The 22,810-nt window shown below is 41.4% G+C and overlaps 1 protein-coding gene and 1 long non-coding RNA gene across 6 annotated transcripts in view; both read right to left on the bottom strand.

The window, feature by feature from the left end:
• ASPH (aspartate beta-hydroxylase) overlaps positions 1-22,546 on the bottom strand; it is a 215,140-nt gene extending 192,594 nt beyond the window's left edge. The window contains exon 1 of one of the 5 annotated variants that reach the window (XM_059166364.1): positions 22,130-22,546. In XM_059166364.1, the coding sequence (XP_059022347.1) occupies positions 22,130-22,280 (151 nt within the window). In that variant the 5' untranslated portion in view covers positions 22,281-22,546. The remainder of the gene's footprint in view (positions 1-22,129) is intronic. The other 4 variants (XM_059166366.1, XM_059166365.1, XM_059166360.1 and 1 more) reach the window with 4 other exon arrangements.
• On the bottom strand, positions 1,803-7,162 carry LOC131826788 (uncharacterized). The gene is made up of 2 exons (XR_009351747.1): positions 6,833-7,162; positions 1,803-6,617 (listed from the first exon to the last, which is right to left on the bottom strand). It is a non-coding gene; the product is annotated as an uncharacterized LOC131826788 (long non-coding RNA).
• Positions 22,547-22,810: the final 264 nt, after the last annotated feature.

The following is a 22,810-nucleotide window of genomic DNA, read 5'->3' as shown; positions in this document are numbered from 1 at the left end:
AAACGGGGATGCACATATTAGGGCAGCCCATGAACACCTGCCAGTATTTGACCATTCTGTGCCCCCCCAAATGGCTATTTCATATGCCTCCAAAAACAACATATGAGTCATTTCCAATGTTCTATTATGGAAATTTTCAAGCACACAAGAAAGCTGAGAGAATTTTACCAAGCATACCCATATACAGCGACTTGGCTTCTACCACGAACATTTTATTACAACACTTATGGCGTGTCCATTCACCCCCCTGCACCCATCAACGAGCCTATGTTATCTGTATAATACAGCTCAAAATGAACTGCAGACATTGGTTCACTTCCCCTAAGTACTTCAGCTTCTATATCATAAACTGCAGTTTAATATTTCTTTATCGTTTTTAATGTGCAATTTATATGAAATGAAATGCTCTAATTTTAAGTGTACATTCCGAGTTTTCACAAAAATACACATTGTGTACCCCAAATCCCTGTCAAAACACAGAACATTAACACCACTCCTAAGTTCTCTCATAGCCCTTTCCAGTCACCTTCCCCCCAACCCCAACCCCAGAGGCAGCCTCCTTGTTTTCCTTTCTTTTTTTTCACTGTAGGTCAAAAAATTCTTGAAATTTCTTAAAATGGCATGGCACCATATGTCCCTGTTTGTGTAAGGCTTCCCTCCCTTCGCTTTATGTTCCTGGGAACCAAGTGCGTTCTGTGTAGTAGCAGTTTATTCTCTTCTGTGGCTGGGTAGCATTCCTTTGTTTATCAGGCCGTTCTGCTATTGGCAGAAATCTGGACTGTTCCCCATTTTGGACTATTACAAAGAAAGCTGTTAGGAATATTCCTATACGAGACTATTGACTGCATATTAGAAATACACGCCTGTATTTCACTTGGGTTAAATTACTAGAAATTGCGGGATCACAGCCCGCGTGTGCATTCAGCATTATACCAGATCTTTCCCCAAAGTGGTTCTACCATTTTATATACATACCAAGAAGGTATGAGAGTTCTTTTGTTCTAGGATTTTGCCAAAACATTCGGTGTTGTCAGTCTTCTTAATATTGGCCATTCTGGTGAGTATGCAGTTGTATCTCACTATGGTTTAATTGGCATTCTCCTACGGACCAACGTTTGAGCATTTTCTTGATGTGCTTATTGGCCATTCATCCTTTCTTGGGGAACTATCTGTTCAAATCTTTTGCCTATTTTTTTATTGCCTTTTCAAATTGAATTGTAGGAGTTCCTTGTATTTCCTAGATACCTTTCCTTTAACAGATCTATGTGTTACAAAATTTTCTGCCAGGCTAGGACTTTCCTATTCATTTGATGGGTTACAGTTTTTAATTTTGATGTTATCAAAATTTTATTTTTTTACTTATTACCAAACGAGAAAATCTAACTTAAACTTTAACAGGTCTCCATGCTTCATATTCTGAAATGGGACATCTATTCCAGTTTGTGGACCTGTGACAATCACTGACAGAAGCCCTGTCACTAGCTCAAACACTGTGCCAGCAAGGAGGAAGGTCACAGAGTCAAAGACCAGGTCAAAGACACGATGTCAACTAAATGTCGCTTAAGGGTAGGTATCACAGCAAGTAAAAGCAAAAGAAATTTTGATAATTTTAAGGAATGTCTCCATTAGCTATTATGAGTCACAAAAACAAATTCTAAGCGAGTTCTATCTAATTCTTCTGATACCTGAATAAACAGCCCTCCCAACACTTGAACCCCTTAACTTTTTTTCAAAAACTAGTTTACCAGTGTATTTGTTTCCCCCAACTTTTCATGACCCACAAATTTAAAATACCAGACCACTGAAAAAATCGAAAAATTTCCCTTTATTGTAATCTTCACATTGAATACATGGTAAAATCTTTAGAAAATCACAAAAGGCAGCACGTTTTACAGAGAAGGCATATAGTTTACCTATGAGCCTTGGAGGGGCGGAATATAATTTAATGGAACAAATCTGCATGTAAAATAGACATTAAGAATTCAAAGGTAGGCTGGAGGGTCAGTTTAAAGTCATTACTGGAGGGGCACCTGGGTGGCTCAGTGGGTTAAGCCTCTCTGCCTTCGGCTCAGGTCATGATCTCAGGGTCCTGGGATCGAGTCCCACATCGGGCTCTCTGCTCTGCAGGAAGCCTGCTTCCTCCTCTCTCTCTCTCTCTGCTTGCCTCTCTGCCCACTTGTGATCTCTCCCTGTCAAATAAATAAAATCTTTAAAAAGAAAAGTCATTATTGGAATAAATTAGGAAAATCTGAATATGGACTTTAGGTTAGGTAACAGTACTAAAGCGGTGTTAAATTTCTCAAGTGTGATAAGTTCATTCTGACTATGTTGGAGGATATCCTCATCCTGAGGAAAAAATTTGAAGGATGTTAGTACGACTTAAAGTATTATGGGGTAAAGTATTACGATTTACCTTTGAAATGTTCAGCAGCAAAATTAATAAAATGATGTGTTTTTCTAGAGAGACAAATAGAGAATACAAAGGTATCAAAATATTAACAACTGGTGAATCTAAATGAGCTTTTCTTATAACTGTCTTGAAGGTTTGAATATTTTCATATTAAAAAATTAGGAAAAGACAGATGTCCAGGCCCAATCTAGTCCTAAAGAACCATATGCTCCCGGGGTACCTGGGTGGCTCAGTGGGTTAAAGCCTCTGCCTTCGGCTCAGGTCATGATCCCAGGGTCCTGGGATCGAGCCCCGCATCAGGCTCTCTGCTCAGCAGGGACCCTGCTTCCACCTCTCTCTCTCCGCCTCTCTGCCTACTTGTGATCTCTGCCTGTCAAATAAATAAATAAAATCTTAAAAAAAAAGAACCAGATGCTCCAGAGGGTTAGGGCTAGGAATCCAAAATGTCAAGAACTCCAAGGTTAAGTCATGACTAGATTCTGGATAAGTAAATAAAAGCAAGTAAACAAAGGCTTCAAGTTTTAAAGATGCTTCTGGAGACAACTAGAAAAATCTGAATATGGAATGTATTTACATAATTTCTTGGGTTGGAGAACTCTATTGTGGTTCTGTAGGACAATGTCCTTGTACTTAGAGGAGATAGATGAGGAAGTAGTTAAGTGAGTTAAATTGCTCTGATGACCATAGCTTACTTTCGAAGATGCCCAAAAAACAAGAGAGAAAAAGATAAATGGATAAATACACAACTGCACAGCAAATATGGCAAAGTGCTAACAGCTGGCAAATCCAAAGAAACAATATAAAAGTCTTTCAATGTATGAAGATTTTTGCTGTTATATAGGTTTAAAAGTTTCAAAACAGAAAGAAAAATATAAAAATAAAAACAAAAATAAACTGGTTTTATAAAAGAAGATCCAAGGAGCTAGGGGTCAAGTCCTAAATGAAGTGGTAATGAAAAGGACATGAATCCGGTCACTGGTCTCAAACTTAATGGAAACCCAAGAGAAAGCTGCTGCTACTCAATGTCTCCCACATGCAAGTTCTGCTCACATACCTCCATCAACTTGCAGGCCAGTTTCTACCAGTTTCTGCCTCAAATGCATCCAGGAGAATAAACCTAACTCCTCTACCACCCAGAAGCTGCTCAAAGCCAGGGAGATGGAGATGTCCCCAAAGGGGACCCCACAGTCCAGACTAGCCAGCCCCAGCGTTTTCACCCCTTCCTCCTCCAAGGGCCTCACAGAAAGCTCTTCCTCCTCCGAGAAGTCTGCCATCATGGGCTCCCTAACAGCACCCTTCTTCCCCCCCATCTGAAGCCACCATTCCAGATGCAGCCCACCCAACACAATGGGATTTTTACCTCCCTCACTCTGGTCACTGAGAACACAAACAATGAAGGGGATTCTTATTTGTCAGGCATATCGTGCAGGCCAACTCCCTCTGAGACTAAAAGCAATTAAAACAACCAAAACCCAAACAAAATACTAAGCCTTAAAAAAAAAAAAGAAACCACACACAAAAACAAACCAAGATACCGTATCTACTACTTCAAGTCTCTCCCCCCTCATCCTCAAGGGTGAGTTCACTTTGCAAAAACGAGCTAACTGTTAAAGTCTACCTTCCCAGCCAGGCCATTCTGCAGTGTCTTCCCTCGTCCCGGCACTCGTGTCCCCTCAGAGCGCAGTGCTACCATGAATTTACTCCACATCTTAAGAGGGCAAGGCTCCCTTCAAGTTGACACCAGCCCATTAAAGTCAGAGCTCTGTGGGAACTGTTCCACAGTCCGGCTGTGATTCAAACCATATCATATGACCATGTTACGCCATCTTGCACTCAGGGAGATTTTCAGAGATGGTGTTAAATACCTTGATGAAGTCAGGAAAAATATCAACATTTCACCCTGACCACTTAGTCTAGAAACCGTATTAAATGCACAATTAATTTTTGTTTTCCTTTTTAAACAAGTTGCACTTAGTAAACCTATAGTGTCTCCTTAGTCTTCATTGCTTTCCTTGCTATGCACTTAAAAACAATTTTTAGGGCCCTGAGTGGCTCAGTAGGTTAAATGTTTGCCTTCAGCTCAGGTCATGATCCCAGGGCCCAGGGATCAAGTCCCACATCCGGCTCACTGCTCAGCTGGGAGTCTACTTCTCCCTCTCACTGTCCCTCTGTACTCTCAAATAAATAAGTAAAATCTTAAAGTATAATAATAATTTTTAATATGAGAATTTGCTAGGGTTATCATGAGACATCAGTTGAAGTGGCCCTGAATCTACCTTTCTTTAATGGAATGGGCCATTTATCTTTCAGGTATCTTTGCCATTTCTTCCAATTTTCATGATTCCCCAAAAGCTGACTACCCAGAAAACTTTAGCTGGAGTTGTAAATTTGAGTCTTAAAAAGCCTCCGATCATTCTCATTTTAGTCTTCCTTTTCCCTCCTCCTTGATCATGCATAGCTTGTTCTTTCAACAAATACTGCTATGCAGCCATTCCCAGTGGCTTGGTGCTAGAGTGTTCTGCTCTATTCTCTCCCCACTGAGTATGGGGCTTGGTACGCAGGAAGACCTTGTTAACTTGTTAACTTGTTAACTTCACCGGACAATTTACATGAAATTCCCACTAAAATCTAAAAATATAAATTTCTCTTTGTCCCATCTAAATGGTAAAGCAAATGTAACATACACGAGCATTTTAAAAACCAAACGAAACCACACAGAGGTGGTGGACAGTCTGGTTCTGGGTGAGGGACAGGAGCGTTCAGTGCACATACTCCTAGAACCCCATCAGCTTCATCATTTGGCTGCCCGGCCCCACACTCCAAGGCTGTCCATGCTGTCCTGATCCTGCCCCAGTACAAAACCAAAGTGATGGTCAATGTCATCTCATCACTTGTTCAGAGATGTCCTGTAACTCTCCTCTTGCTGACCCATTTTGCTCTAAACTCCCTCCACAGTCACTTCCACAGCTCCAGCTTCAACAAATGCACTCCCTTCCCATGACTGAGGCCACCCAGAAAAAAGTCACCAAACACCCCACTGTCCTGAGCTCAGGTGGCACTGCAGAGAACACTTTTCAAATACTGCTCTTTCGGCGATATTCCATAAAAAACTACTCTGCTGCTGACAGCCCACAGGAGTAGAACCCAAGAAGATCAGACTAACTAAAGAGGCTAAAGTCTCACCGCGCTCTGCAAGGTATAGAGAAACTGATGTTCAGGCAGAAAGCACAGGTATGCCTGACAGGTGCTGTCCTTCCAATCAGGTGGGGTCTCTCCTGGAGCAGTGGGTGAATATTTTTATTACCATCTTGGATAAAAGTATTGCCCTTTAACGGAACATTTCTGGTCAACATAATTCAGATCCGCAAAACAAAGCACTTATAGCTCTATAAGCCAGTACGAATTTTAAGGCACAAAGTAATAAAAATCACAGGATGGTAAATTTTAAAAGGCTTCCACAATTTTCCACATGCATCTGAACATGCATTATTCAACAAATACTCTTGCAATCCCTACCCTATGCTGCAGCAATGAACCAGAGAGGCCACTTAGCTCACAGCCCCAGTGGAGGAGAAAATCAAATGAAAATAAAATAAAAATTCACTCTCTAAGTACTATATTAGGGTATGCATTCCATATAGGTAAAAATAATCACTTGGGAAAAATCATAATCTTGAATTTTAAAGATACAACATTGTAAGGTACAATCTGTTCTGAAATCATCTTTATAAATGTTAGCACTGCTCACTTCATCGATTTTTATTTTTTAATTGAAACTGACAAAACCTTGGGGGCACCTCCATGGCTCAGTTGGTTAGACATCAGCCTTCAGCTCAGGTTGTGATTCTGGGGTTCTGGAGTCAGGCAGTGTGTAAGGCTCCCTGTTCAGTGAGGACTCTGCTTCTCCCTCTGCCCCTCCCCGTGCTTATGCAAGCTCTCCCTAATAAATAAAATCTTAAAAAAAAAAAAAAAAAAAAAAAACTGGCAAAGCCTTATCTTTTTTTTTAAGATTCTATTTATTTGCGAGAGAAAGCACAAGCAGAAGGTGCAGAGGGAGAGGGAGAGAAAATCTAAAGCAGTCTCCACGCTGAGTGGGGAGCCCTACCCGAGGCTTGATCCCAGGACCCTGCAACCACTACCTGAACTGAAACCGAGAGTTGGATGCTTAACCGACTGAGCCACCCAGGCCCCTCAAAACTGACAAAACCTTATCTTTTTTTTTTTTTTTTTTAAAGATTTTTTCTTTATTTATCTGACAGAGATCACAAGTAGGCAGAGAGGCAGGCAGAGAGAGAGGAGGAAGCAGGCTCCCTGCAGCGCAGAGAGCCCGATGTGGGGCTCGATCCCAGGACCCTGGGATCATGACCTGAGCCGAAGGCAGAGGCTTAACCCACTGAGCCACCCAGGTGCCCCTGACAAAACCTTATCTTAAGTTATGGAGGAAATATTCATAGTTCTTCCAAAGGAATTTTAAAAGCCACTATCAAAAAGAAAAAGGAAAAAGGGAACAAAAATTCAGTAGAATTTCATTGTTCACATAAATCATTCTGGCCTATCCTTCAATCATATCTAAAAATCAAAGTAGGGACGCCTGGGTGGCTGAGTTGGTTAAGCAGCTGCCTTCGGCTCAGGTCATGATCCCAGCGTCCTGGGATCGAGTCCCACATCGGGCTCCTTGCTCCGCAGGGAGCCTGCTTCTCCCTCTGACTCTGCCTTCCACTCTGTCTGCCTGTGCTCGCTCTCGCTCGCTCTCTCTCTGACAAATAAATAAATAAAATCTTTAAAAATAAATAAATAAATAAAAATCAAAGTAATGGGAAAATCAGTATCTTACAAAGTAGAGAGAAATTTTCCAATTTCACAAAATACAGAACAAACAGAACGGCTGCTTCTGTCAAACCCTCTTCCCCGTCAGAATGCACGAACGGCCAAGAAGAACCTGAGGGATGAGAGGAGCTTCCGTGGACAGAGCTACTACCATGTAGAAACTATGAGCGTGGAGCCTCAACGGGACCTATTAAAGGACCTGACCTATGTCAGTAATTTTCCACATCAACAAAGTATGCACATCCTAATAATTCTGCTGTTTCTTCAGCACCAACACTTATGATGTCAATAAGAATTATTTTTTTATCTGCTTTCTTGCCCAAAACATCAACCTGGGTGGGGAAAAAAATCCACCCATGTAGTGCATAATATGTGAGCACTCGTTACATTCAAGGCAGTGTAGAATACACAAAAACACCACCTCTAGCCTCAGTGCCCTTTTGATCTACCGTAAGGAAGGAAAGACTTTTACCTGTGCTCATTCATTCCGATATTTACTAAGTACCTACTATGTCCTGACAATCACTTAAGCACTAGAGGTAAAAACAAACCAAAACATGGTGCTTGCCTATACAAACATTGAAACTACCTCTCTCAACCCTAGCACTTACTCTTGATCAGGGAAAGCAAATTACAGCCTATCTCCCACTTCTGCCTGGACCATCGGCTTATGAACATTTAGAGAAGAGAAGATCAAGTGAAGAGAAATCAAAGACAGAAACTTATTAACAGGAGAAAATGGTCTGAGACTCAAATGTCCACATCCACAAATAAAGCATTACTGGACGCCGGTTGTGTCCATCTTCTTCCACGGCCATCTGAGGCTGCTCCAAGCTATGGCAGCAAAACTGAGAAGCTCCAAGGAGTTGTGTCTGAGGGGCAATGCCGAGCCCAGTTCTAAACGATCATGCTCATCTCCCTACCGCCAGTGGCAGATGAGATGCACAGGCCTATGCCAGCTGAAACCAATAAGCAGCACAGACTCTTACTCTGAGCAAATGAGAAAAAGAAGGCTCTTTTCTTCCACAGGACATGAACAAGGAAGCCTGCATTCCCAGTGGCCTCTGGCTACCATCCTGGCTCTAGGTCCAGGAGAGAAACCAGCCTCAAGGTGACATGGACGCTGAGAACTAGAGCAGAGAAGCAGAAAGAGCACGAGTTCCTGAAGACATTTCTAGCCACTGATCATACCACGTCTGGAATCAACATATCGCATCTTTTTAAATGAAAAAAAGTCCTAATTGTTTATGGAAGTCTGAATCTGGTGTCTGTTCCTAACAAAGATGCTACCCTTACTATCAAGCAAGAATGGAAGACCACCGATCATTACAGTCCATGATGAAATGTCAGTTTTGTTCACAGGAATATCACCATCACCATACTTAATAAATGTATTAATGAAGTGCTTACTATGTGACACTTCATATCAATCTTTGTAACTATGCTACAAGTACAGTCATCCATAAAGATGGAGAAAAATTAAAGATCCTGAGAGGTTTGATGCCTTTATTGAAGTGGCAGAGCCAACACTCAGGTCCAGTCCAGTCTGATATTTTGTTGTCCAATACCTGATACATTTTCATTTGCTGAAGGAACCAATAAGTGAATGAAGATGCTAAAATAGTGATATGTGGAGAATGCTACGGAACCTCGTGCTTAGGGGCATGGGGGTTACAGAGCCCAGAGTATGGAAAGACACCGAAGAGAGAACAGGAAGGACTAACGAAGGAGCTAAATGGTGAAGGATACTTAGGAGTCGGGCAGGAAAAGACAAAGCAAGGAGCAGTCCTAGAAGAAACAGCATGTGTATAGTCAGAGGCCACAGAGAGTGGCTGAATATGGCTTAATCAGTATAAACATAGAAAGGGAGGCAGAAAATGGCTAGAGAGGGTAAGAGGGGCAAGATCATGAAGTGTCCCTAGATCATGCTACAGAATTACACAGTATCTTGAGTCCTGAGGAACCACTCAAGGTTTTCAGAGAAGGGGCATGACCTCATCTCTACTTTATAAAGGTGGCTATGACAGAGAGATGACACAGGGCCAGTTAGGAGTAACCTAAGCAACAATGAAAGAATCTAAAAATGTTCAACTGAAGGAGCTCTAGAGTCAAGGGTTGGGATCCCAACTGCAGTTCCCACTGCTACTAGCTACACAATCTCTGATCAATTAAGTTCAGCTTCCATCTCTTCACCCACAAAAAGAGGAGGTCAAGAAGAACTCTGAGAATTAAAGGTTGAGCTAAAGAAACAATGTCTGACATACAGTGGGCACTTGCTAAGTGGCAGCTAGGTTTGTCCTTTACCATTATGGATGCCAGTTAAGTTTATAGCTCAGGAGGAATACCAAGCATTGGAAGCCATCAACAGACAGTAGTTATAGCTATGGAGAGTGTGTAGCATGGGGTTAGAACAGGGCCCAGCAAAGAATCCTGGGGAAGACCATCCTCTTCCGGGAGCAAAGTAAAGGAACAAGAGCCCAGCAGATCTGGGGGCTAATGTAGTCTCTGTCGACTCTGACCAGAAAGACTTGGAGGGAAGGAGAGAAGAAGAGAAGCCCATATTACTCATTTGTGATATTTGGCTGGGTAGAGGAGGCAGGGTAGAAGGAGGTTTTGGGTTTTGTTTTGTTTTTCATTAAATGAGAGAAACTAAAGAAAGGGGAACAGGCTATGAAAAGGGGTAGAGAACAGGAGTTCTCAGGGGTGGGTAAGTGATTGCTCAGGTCTGTGAGAACATGGTACGGACACACCAGTGAGGGCTCCCTTGGGCAGCCCAGGGCTCCTAATCCAGCCTTTCCTTTTCTCTTAGGTTGGTAGGGCCCAGAGGTCTATAACAGCTGCGAATGCCAAGATTTTACACTCTTTCTATCTGTGGTACTGGCTCCTCTCCACTCACGGTCCACCCTACTGGGCCTCCTCCTCAGTCTAAAGAAAGAAAAGGGGCTGTACTGAACTACACATTAAAGATATATTTTATGAGCTCAGTTCTTATTTTCTCTCATATGCCAATTAGAGCAATATCTTGTCAAGATTCTCAACTGTACTGGCTTTTGCAGCCATCCTAGGCCCCAGACCCCAGTTTCCCCACCCAGGGCAGGGTCGGGGGGAGAGCACAAAAATCAGCCTCATGTCAGTTGGTTCCCAATGTCATCAACTTCAGAGATCAAACCCCAAAGCCCCACATATGATGCATGAGATGAGAAACTTTTTTTAAATTTTATTTGTTTTTTAAGAGTTTATTTATTTATTTGACAGAGAAAGACACAGAAAGACAGGGAACACAACCAGGGGAAGTGGAAAAGGAAGCAGCAGACCTCCTGCTGAACTGGGAGCCCAATGCGGGGCTCAATCCTAGGATCCTGGGAACATGGCCTGAGCCAAAGAGAGACGCTTAAATGACTGAGCCAGTCAGATGCCCCAAGACTTTTTTTTTTTAAGATTATTTATTTATTGGGGGTGGGGGAGGGACAAGAGGGGAGGGAAAGAAGGAGAGGAAGAGAGAATCCTCAAGAAAACATCCCACTGAGGGCAGAGCTCAACTTGGGGCTCTACCCCAGGACCCTAGATCAGGACCTGAGCCAAATCAAGAGTTGGCTGCTTAACTGAGTTACCCAGGTGCCCTGAGATGAGAAACTCTTGAAGGATGTCCCTGATTTCTCCAAACAATGAGAGGAAGTCATCTGTCAAAATTCAATGGGAAGAAGTAAGGCATTGAGCTCAAGGAGTTGAAGATTTAAATACCTAGTACTGAAAACACAGGGAAACATCAACTAAGAACACACAGAGGACAGCAAGACATTGTTGCAGGGCCAACCGAGGAGGAAGATCTCAAATACAAGTAATTTCTTCCAAATCAGTACTTACCTGAGTTCTGAACAATTCTTTATCTTACCCAATCTTACTCAACCTTACTCTATCCTGATTCAGTCATCTTAAATGTCTCAGTGGTCACAAGAGGGTTTTGAAAAAGTAGCTAGGGACTTATTGGCACAAATACCATACCACTTCTAAAAGAAGAAAAGAATACAAGTTGCTTTGCACCTTCACATATATGAATTTCACCTTAAAGATGTCCTACCTTTGTAATTTAACAGAACAAAATGGAAATGGAAACACACGGCACATCAATGTTTGGCACATAAATCTACTAGTACCTTCATAGGAGACAGAGCCATTTAGGAACTGTTCACTCAAATCTACGTCAGGTACCCTAGACTTCCAAGTATATTTATTGGTTACAACTAAAGAGACTGAGCCATTAAAACCCATCAAATAATCAAATAAACCTGAAAGTTCCAGAAAACAAGCACTATGACTCATGAAGAGAGTCAGTTCAGTTTTGAACAAAGTAATGAATCCAGTGCTAGTCATTACCATTTAAGCAGGAAAATGGACACCATACCAAGCCAACGCAGCCACATCACCAGGACCAAATGGTTTACCTTCTTACATGTATTAGAATATCCAGCCTATTTTTTAAAGACTTTTCACTTTAATAAACTCAGAAAAAATTCTGTCTAAAAATAACAAGAATTTTTTAAAATATTTTTTATTTATTTGACAGAGATCACAAGTAGGCAGAGAGGCAGGCAGAGAGAGAGGGGGAAGCAGGCTCTCTGCTGAGCAGAGAGCCCAATGTGAGGCTCGATCCCAGGACCCTGAGACCATGACCTGAGCCGAAGGCAGAGGTTTAACCCACTGAGCCACCCAGGTGCCCCATAACTAGATTTTTTTTAAGTTTTGTTTTGTTTTGTTTTTGTTTTTTGAGAAACAACAAAAATGATCAGGGTGAGAGGGAAGGGGCAGAGGGAGAGGGAGAAGTAGACTCCCCACTGAGCAGGGAGCCTAACGTGGGACTCCATCCCTGGACCCTAAGATCATGACCTGAGCCGAAGGTATATGCTTAACTGCCTGAGGCTCCCAGGTGCCCCCAAATATCCAGAATTTAAAGATATTTAAAACGTAGAGGGTTCTGGGTGGCTCGATTGGTTAATGGTCTGACTCTTGACTTTTGCTCAGGTCATGAACTCAGGATCATGAGATGGAGCCCTGTGCTGGGCTCCAGGCTAGGCATGGAGGCCATTTGAAACTTTCTCCCTCCCTCTGCATCATACCACCACTTGCGTGCATTCTCTCTCTCTCTCTCAAAAAGTAATTAATTAATTAATTAATAATAAATCCCAAAACTTCTAAAAAAACAGTATAACAGGATAGCTTTGTATCTTGAAAATAGGGCGAAAAAAGAAAATAGGCAGTTTCTTAGCAAGATAAAGAGAGCAAAAACCATTAAAAATGAAGTAAACATCAACATAAAAATATGTGCTCTTCAAAAGACACTATTAAGAAAAAAGTAAGCTATATATTGGAAGAAATTTGCAATACATATATCTATCTGAAAAGAACTTCTATCTGGGATATTTAAAAGCTACAACTCAATAACAAAAAGATGGAAAAAAAAAGACAATAAAAAATAGGCAAGAGGTAAACAGAAACCTTGCATAAGAAGATAATATGTATGACCAATAAGCAGAAGAAAAACTATATGACATCACTAGTCATCAGGGAAATGTAATTTTAAACCACAATGAGAAGCCACTAACACCCACCAGAATGGCTAAAATTAAGAAGACTGACAACACTAAATGTTGGTACAGATGTAGAACAACTATATTCCTACACGCTGTTGGTGGAAGCGTAATATATATTGTACAACCACTCTGGAAAATAATTTGGCAGTTCTTGCATAAAACTAAACAAACACCTACCTTATAACCCAGTAATTCCTCTCCTAGGTATTTACTCAGAGAAATTAAGACATATATCCACTAAAAAAAAAAAGAAAGAAATCTCCAATATTACAATATTCATAGAATGTTCTTTGTAATAGGCCCAAACTAGAAATAGCCCAAATGTCCATCAGTAAAAGACCAGAGAAACATTGTGCTCTGGTCACACAATGGACCACTTGGCAACAAACACAACAAGATATTCATACACGCAACATGGATGGACCTCAAAAATCTGCTGACTCAAAAAAGATGTAAACAAAGTTCCAAAACAGACAATACCAATCTACAGTGAAAAAATTTAGTACAATAATTGCCTCTGATGGCAGAGGTGGTGGCAAGGAAGGGACTGGAGTTTTCTGAGGTGATAGACATATTCTCTATCTTACCAGGTTGTTTGGGTTACACAGATGTACACATTTATAAAGACTGAGAATAATACACTAAGATTTGTGCAATTCACTGTAAGCAAATATTACCTCAGGGGGTAAAAAAAACAAACAAACCCAGAAACAAATGTTGAGCTCTAGTTAACATCAGACATCGGTAAATGTTTAGGAGTGAGGTATACTGATATCTACAACTTACTTGGAAACCCATAAAGAACAAATTAACAGATTGATATGATATGAAGCAAATTTATTAAATGTTAACCACTACAAAATCTCAGTGGTACGGTCATTATACAATTCTTTTAACTTAGGTGCACATTCTAAATTTTTCATAATAAAATACTTGTTTAAAAATGTAAATACAAAAAAAAATGTAAATACATAATTTCCCAGGCTAAATGTAACAAAAGATCTATGTACCTTTTGGATGAAATTACAAAAATGAATGATAAGACTTAAATAAATAGGAAATTATACTATGTTCACATATAGGAAGACCTGGTTTTATAGATGTATATTTGTCCCAAATTATGCTACAAATTCAATACAACTCCACTCAAAATCCTGTAACAGTTCTCATGAAACTTACTTGATATGCTTATGCTAAATGGTATAGTCATGCACAAGGAAAGGTCCGAAAACATCAAGGACAATGATAACAAGACAAGGCAGAGGATTTGCCTGACCAAATATGCTGTAGAGTGATTCCTACATGCTTGGAATAAAACAGAGCCACACAAGAGTTATACATAATACATGATACATGCAGAATAGCGTGTAAAGAAGACACTTCAACTGATGGTACAGGAAATTTTCATCATCTGTTTTTAAAATATATTGAATTAGATCTCTACCTCACAATATATACAATAAAATCTACACTTGGTACTTTAGAGTCTATATTGAGAAAACAAAATTTAAGATATTTTAGAAGAAATAAGAGGTTTTACGACCACAATATATACAATGAAATGTACACCTGGTAGTTTAGAGATCTACATGTGAGAAAACAAAATTTAAGATATTTTAGAGGAAATAAGAGAATGTTTTATGATCTCTGTTTTGGAAAGGATGTCTTAAAGCACAAAGGTACAAATCATAAAGTAAAAATTATAATATGAATATGCTAAAATCTTAAAATTCTCCACTAAATATACTATAGGAAATGACAAGGAAAATAATCAGATTGGGAGAAGCCCTTCACCCTACAAATAATCCAAAGGTTCAGAATATAGAACATAAATTCTACAAATCAAAACGAAAAACACGTAACAAACCAAACCACCACCACCACACCCCAAAAAAACAGACACGCTCAATGAACAGGCAACTCACAGAAAAGGAAACACAAATAGCTATTCTCGGGAGTAATCTCACTGCTGATCAAGCCAATGCAAGTTGAAACCACAAGATAACAACATCACACCCACTAAACTTGTGAATATTAAACCTTACCAAGTGCTGGTAATGCGGTGGCAGCAAAAAGGAGCTGTAGGCTGGGTGAGCGGAAGCATAAACCTACTACGACAACACAGACAGCAGGAGCGTGTGAAGTTGAAGAAATGCTTTCTTATGACCACCAATTCCAAGCCAGAAAAGCCCTTCAGAACGTACACAAGGGCATGGGCACCCACAAGATTGCTCAGAGCAGCAGTGTCTGCAAAAAGAAAACAAGCCAAGTGGTATATATAGATACACTTCCTAAGCCCTTGTATCTAAACGGCCTTTGACAATAGTTACGTTTACACAAATCACCCCTACTTATACAACCTGCAATGTGACATTATGTAATAGACATCACTTGGGTGTCTATACATTATACATTATAAGGAAGTGCAGGATAATAATTATCACAAATCGTATAAGAGTGGCTGAGAATGGATATTGCAGGAGAGGAGAAACCAAGAATTTGGCAACATTTTATTTCTTCACCTGGACAGTGGCTGGGTCTTAAACATGCAACATTTCAAAGAGACAAAGTTTGAAAGAACAGTACATAGCAATCTATGGTTGTAGAAGTTAGAGATGGCTCACTGACAAAAAAGCATGAATTAATTTCCAAAACTCAGAAAGGGACAACCGTTCAAATGAACCTGATTCAAAGAACGGAAAAATGAAGTTAAAGGCTAGAAGTCTTTTGGCACACATTTTTATTTTCATGTAAGAAAAAAAAATTAACTGCTCCTAAGTAAAATTTACATGTGAACATTAAGACCAAAAGGGATTCCCAGTGTATCTTTTCGGGAACTGGGAAATTAAAACGGGTGAAAAATGGGGAGGAGGGGAGGGAACTGTGTATGTTAGTGATCTGATAAATAAGAAAGAGAAGTTAGACACAGAGTATAACTTCAAAACAGCGCTGAGTCTACACCCTACCAATTAGGGAACCATATTATTTTATCAAACAATATTCTTTCACTTTAAAATGAAGACTGAGGCTCACTGGCTTCCATACAGAATGAGTCACTGGGTTAAATGGGCAGGCACATATGTGGGAGAGAAGTAATGGCATTTCTCCAAGCCCTGCAAGAGTGCCTTCCACTCTGCTGTAACTGGACAGCCACCACCGGCCCTGCCCTGTCTGATTCACTAGCCCTACCCGCTTTAGAGCACAGAGAGCATCTACAGTGGATGATGACAGTTACACTACGGCCAGAATGACAAGACAAGCCACCTGGATCTCAAAAGGGGCTGAAGAACAGTCCAAACCCTTCAAAAGTCCTTATGTGACTTTTTTTTTTTTTAACAATGTATTCGTGAAGTAAGTTCAGATGTTCCTTTGAGTCTAATAGGTTATCTACAGCAAATTTGTCCTCAAGGGTCATCAGTGGGATCAGAACTGAACTGCATTCAGAGACTTGCCCTTAAAAGATAACCACCTCAGCCAAAGGTAAGACACTTCCCTGAAAACAAGTATCAAATGCAGGCCAAATGCCTTAAGCTATCCCATTCCAGGAGAATAAATTTTTTTAAAATAAATAATGAATGACAAGAAAATACCACCCTAGCTCCCCACACCACCAGAAGAAAGAGAAAAAGTTAAAGCATGGGACTCCAGAATATACCTCTACAGCTGGCATACAGAAAAGAAAGAAACAAACATCTAGTATTCTAGCAGAAATCACCAGAACTGTAGAAAGGAACCCGACATGCATCTCCGCCCAGACACACTTACACCCATGCCTGCAGAGCTGAGTGGATCCTGGAGCAGCAGACCTTAGACATCTGAGCCAACCTTAGCACCTCCACATCCCCGACAGGTGGCTGACACTTTCCCCAGAGACTGGTTAAATTGTAGATGGGTTCTACGTACTTGCCAGTTTTACTAAGGGTAGGTTAATATAATTTTTTTTTTTTTTGGCAGGGACACTTGTATGGCTCAGTCGGTTAAGCATCTGCCTTTGGCTCAGGTCACGATCCCAGGCCGGGGTCCTGGAATCAAGCCCTGCATTGGGCTCCCTGCTCAGCTAGGTGCCTGCTTCTCACTCTCCCTCTGTCTGTCACTCCTTCTGCTTGTGCTCTCCCCCCAACCCCCTGTCAAATAAATAAACAAAATCTTGAAAAAAAAAAAATGTTTTTGTATCTTGGTACAGAATGAAGTTGGAACTACTTAGGAGACAAAAAGTATCCAAGACACAAACAAAGTTACCTATTTTCATATTAAAAACAGCATCAAAAGACTAAAATGTATCTTAGTTCTAGTAAAATAAAACAACATAACAGACCTACAAATGGTGTACCTTGGCCTTCAGAGGTGGACAGAAATGCATCACGTGGTCCTCCAGGCCATAGTAGAAACACATAGGAGAAACACATAGTAGAAATGGCTGCTGGGGCAGCCATTTCAATTGCAACACATAGGCTAACAGAATGTAACAAAATTATTTGTTTTTCAACCATAAAAAAATGTCAGGCACCCAATGACCTGCTTAGCTCTGCACCCTTATGTCCTCCAAAGTTTTGTACTCACCCTTGCCATTAGAAAAACTTTAATGAATGTATCTGAGGTCAACACAAAGGCATAGAAAATTGGTTTGAGGGCTATAACAACCATGAAATGAGAGAAGACTTCTTCCAAGATCAGGGTAAGAGATTTGGAGAGACTGGCTACACGGTTTATAAATGGACATGAATCCAGGTCAACAGATTCCCAAAGTACATTCCTTTTTGGGGATGGGGCTATTCTACTAGGATTGGAGAGCTCGGGGGTTAAACTTCTGTACTGACTAAAAATAAGGTAGATAGTCCACAAGAGCATTTATCCAAGTTACTTTGCTGCTAATTAGCTGAAAAGGAAAAATTTTCCTTTTTTAGTAATCTCTCTGCCATATGTGATTTTAAAGAAGACTAAAATAGAGACCTTTCCTTTTACCTCCTACAGGTTAATATGTTTGGTCTTTTTAAAATGTGTTCAAGAGTTCCCTCAGAACATTTTTTAGTACTTGGTTTCAAATCATCTGGGCCAGGTTGGGCAAAATGCTGTTCAAAGGAACACAAAACAGCACACTGTTCTTGGAGCTTTCATCCTATCTCTTCATCCTAGAATGACTAACGAAGGATAAACCGACTGGCTCTACCTAACAGCCTATCGATAAAGAAAGGGAATTTCACCAAGGCTTCTTCATTCAAGGGAGCCAGAATGCAATCTGCACCGTGTTGTGTCTGTTCGTTACTAAGCAGTCCGAGCAATACTGAAAGTAGAAAGAAAGAAAACACAAATTTCTAAATGATTAGTATCCATCAGATGAATCTGTGAATGCAGAAGTTTCGCAGATACTATATGAATGTGTTAATTCTAGGGGCACTTGGGTGGCTCAGTGGGTTGGGTATCTGCCTTCAGCTCAGGTCATGATGGGGGGGAGGTGGGGGCTGGGATCCCATTGGCACCCGGATCCTCGCTCCACAGGAAGCCTGCTTCTTCCTCTCCCTCTGCCATCCCCCCACCCCCACCATTTGTGCTCTCCAGATCTTTCAAATACATAAATAAAACCTTAAAAAAAAATGAATGCATTTAATTCTAAACAAGATAAGCTAAATAGGGGCACCTGGGTGGCTCAGTGGGTTAAGCCTCTGCCTTCAGCTCAGGTCATGATCTCAGGGTCCTGGGATCAAGCCCCACATCTGACTCTCTGCTCAGCAGGGAACCTGCTTTCCCACCCCCTCAGCCTGCCTCTCTGCCTACTTGTGATCTCTCTTACTCTATCAAATAAATAAATAATCTTAAAAATAACAAAAAAGATAAGCTAAATAAATAAGGTTGCTAGGGACAAAATCTTACTACTAAATTTAAAAATATGCTGTTAAAGACCTTGAGAGCAACGCCTATGAGTTTTTAAGCAGTTGTCCATCAATAGTTCTGGGTATGTGCAGAACTGATTAAATAAAAAAACTAAGTAGTATTACATAACCAAAACTTCAACAGAAAAAGGATAAAGTATTCTATAGTGACACCTACTGGTGAAGTGTAACATAGTAGCCTGACACTATTAGACAAACCACTTTTGACCAGATGTTTACATCTCTGTAACATGTTAGAAAGCTACAGGAAAAGACTTAATGATAGTCAAAAGGGAAAAGCTAAACAAAAACATTACACATACCAGAGTCTATGAACTACAAAGTAAGCCCAACAGGTCACCAAGATCCTTCCCAACCAAAACTTTTCCAATCAATAAATGTAAACTAAGGTACCCCTGGCCCCAACCGGCCATGCAAGTGAAATTTTCATACGCAAGTTAAAGGCAAGATGTCCAATTTACTCATGTTTCTTTTATATTTCAAAGAGTAAAACTGAAGAGGTAAAACTGAGTTCTGTATGAAACTAAACATTTTATTGGTTTTCAGTTTATGAAACTAGACATTTTATTGGTTTTTAGTTTAAGTTGAAGACTTAAATGAAAAGTAGGCAGTTGCTTTAAAATATCCATTATATAAATCCCCTAAATTCTAAACATCACTTTTCAACAAAATGATCACCAAGAGAAAGAGAAAGCCAAATAATCGCTTTCTCCCTAAAATGAACGTTTCAAAGGACTGAGTCCTTCTCCCCCATGCCTTTATACAAAAATTTAACAAATAATGTTTCATATGACTAATGTCATCATCAACTTCAGACTTTCAATGCAACATATCTCGAAAAACTTCCTATTTGAGCCGGTGCATTTCTTCTCAGACTAAGATTTTCAAAAGTACTATTTCAAACCTAATTTTAGTCAAATTTAACTGGATATGAAAAAAAGCATACTTTTTAATTAAGCAACCTGGTGTGGTATGCCACAGACCTAACCAAAAAGGAAGAGATCATCTACAGAGGGAAAGGGATAATCTACTTCAAATCTAAAATTCCCATAAAATCTTAAAAATTAGAGAACCTCAAATTCAAGTATGATGGTATCATGAATGAGTGACAGAAAAGTTGAGTTCTAGTCTTGGATCGTCCATTAAATAGTTGGATTTCCAAAACCTACCCAAACTTTAATGAACTACACAACTTTTCTGGGCATTAATTTCCTCATCTGTAAAATTAGAAGAGGGAACTAGATGGGCCTTAGGGTAATGCCACTGCTAAAATTTCTTCAGCTTCTGTGATTTCCCCAGCAGATGAGAATGGTTTGGGAATCAACGTCTCTACCTCAAAGACTCAAGAAACAGAGCAACAAAAAGGGAGTCGGCTTTATCTTCCAGGTATAACCTGCTATATAAGCAAACAAGACAAACAGAATCACACTTTCACACTGTTTAAGACTCAAAGAATCCCTGTTTCCACCTCCAGTGCCTTCTATCTGGCACACAGTCAGAACTCACTACTACAAAAAATGTCTGCGGAAAAAGACTACTCATTACGTAACATGCAAGACTCCAATATCAACTCTTTCAGTGTTTTGTGTTCCGTTTTTGTTATGTTTTGTTTTGGTAATACAATTACTTTTCTCTTTTACATACCGTGTCTTTTCGTGACAATTGTGCAATCAATGTGAACAATGCGTAAAAGGCCACAGATCCTCAAATATGGACAGGAGTGGCAGCTCAAAAGTATCTAAATAGGCAAGTCAAAATACATTAATTTAGGTCGTAATATTTCCTATATTTATTACCTGCCTATTAAAACTGGTTCAGTGATTGAAGAACCAGCGGTGGTGAGAACACAATATATATCCCCCCACAACTCCCCGCAACCCCCCGCTCTAATGGAACCCAGTAATAGTCCTTAATACAATGACTTCCCCAGATGCAATCAGACCTCTTCTACCCGTGAGTACAAAGAGTAAAATGGAACAAAGATGTGCCTCCCTTGTAAACAGCTACAGAAAACTTCTGACAGCAGTTAACATTAACAAAACAGTCTTGTTCATCAGGTTTCCCGGCTTGCTCTTGAGGATCTTCCCATTAAGAAATTTTTAAAAGGGGAGCCAAAGCTGCCAAAGACAGTTCACCTACTCTTCTGCCTCTTTAAGCAACTGACTGGAATTTAGGGACAAGTGACAAAGGAACACAAACATTTACTTTTGTCAAAGGTGAATTAATATGCTGTCTTTTAACTTCAAATTGTGTGTATCTTTTTTCATTTCTGATATAAATATTAACTCTTAGAATGTTAATTTGTGCAATGAGTTTAATTACATTACGTTCATCATTTAAATGTATTCATTCACTCATTAATCAAATATTTATTGAGCACCTATTAAGTCCAGGACTATTCTAGGAGTTGGCAATAGGAATGAACAAGGAGAGGGTGTAAAGCAAGAAGACAATACACAAGAAAATAAGATACTTTCACATGGTGATAAGTGCTTATTAAAAAAAAATAGTTATATGAAGTATGACTGTAGTTGTCTAATTTACTTGTTTTATATATAAAATGACTACTTGTAGAACTCGGGAAAAGAAAGTCTCTATCATTTCAAAATGATCATCTCAAAAAGGAAAAACTGCGGCTCACATTCACACACACGTGTACTGCAGTTACAATATCCTAAATGAGTCCAAGGAAGTTTAAAAGAAACAGAACCGCTGAAATATGAGATGAAACAGATTTAAAACATATGCACTGTTCTCTTTGCCGGGGAAAGCACATGGAAGAAAAAGGTTAATAGCCAACGTGTATTTTTTTTTAAAGGTAAGACTTAAAAAATCGAGAGGTTCACCCAGTATTTTAGGATATTCTACGATACTTTCAAGGCAACAACAACGCATGTTAAGAAAGCTACCTAGGAGCAAAAATATTTAAAATTATTGCCAAGAACATTCAAATCACTCCCCTCCCAAACACCCTACACACACACACACACACACAGAATATTACCCTGGTTTGGCAGGAACTTATTTTCTCCGACTTTGGCTCATTTCCAAACTCCCCAAAACACGCACGGCAAAGGTAAACTGGTTCCCTTACTCCCTCCCACCTTTGGATCCACGCACAGCGAAGAAAGGGTAGATCACTAACCTCCCTCCCGGCTGCGCCAGGCAGGTGAGGGATCAGCCGGGAAGGGGCTCCCCGGCGCGACCAACCCCAGGCTACGGACCCAGCTCCGCCCGGCCTCTCGGTCCGCCCGCCTGGCCCACCGCGCGCGGCCTCCGCCCCGCGCCAAAAGGAGGAGCGACGCGGAGGATGAAGGAGATGCACGGCGGGATCCGAGGAGACTGAACCGCAAAGCCAGACGCCCGGGCCGGTCCCGGACCCCGGCCCCGCACTCCCGCCTCCGCACGCCTCTGACCTCTCCGGGCCCCGGGGCTGCTGCTGCCGCCGCTGGTGCCCCCGCCCGGGCTGCCACTGCCGGAGCCGCTGCCAGAGCCGCTGCCCGAGCCGCTGCTGCTGCTGCTGCTGCTGTTGCCGCCGCCGCCCTTGGCGTTCTTGCGAGGGGCCATTGCGCGCACTACTGGAACCGGCGAGGGGTGGGGTGGGTCCCTCAGTGAGCCGGGACACCGGAGGCGCGAGGGCCGCTGACGGCAGCGAGCGCTGCGGCGGGTTGCGGGCCGCAGCTCCTGCAGCAGCGCCTGTGTCTCGGCACCGCCCGCCGCGCCTCCGAAGACTTTCGCCCGCGTGCCGGCTGCGCGCGCCCAACCCTCGCGTGCGCTGAACCTGTGACTCCCTCCCCTGGCGAGAGCGCGCGGCTCGCCCACCCCCTCGGCCACGCCCCTTCCCGCCCGAGCCCCGCCTCCTCCCCGCCTCCGCGAAAGGCTGAGTGACGGAGACCAGAGCCAATCACAACGGCTCCTGTGAAGGGACTAAGCCCTGCCGTGCTTCCCCACCCCATGAAGACTTGGGGCTGTTCTGGGCGCGTCGCAGCCGCCTGTGAGCGCGAGCCGCCTTCTACTTTCCAGTAGAACGGGTCCTTTGGAACGTGGCAAACGTGGAAGCCAGGAGGGCTCTCGCGAGCGTTGGCGGACCCGGTACA

Source organism: Mustela lutreola, chromosome 3 (genome assembly GCF_030435805.1).
Source record: "Mustela lutreola isolate mMusLut2 chromosome 3, mMusLut2.pri, whole genome shotgun sequence".
Lineage (NCBI taxonomy): Eukaryota > Metazoa > Chordata > Mammalia > Carnivora > Mustelidae > Mustela > Mustela lutreola.
Note: the sequence above shows the minus strand (reverse complement) of the source record. Positions and strands in the feature narration are given on the sequence as shown.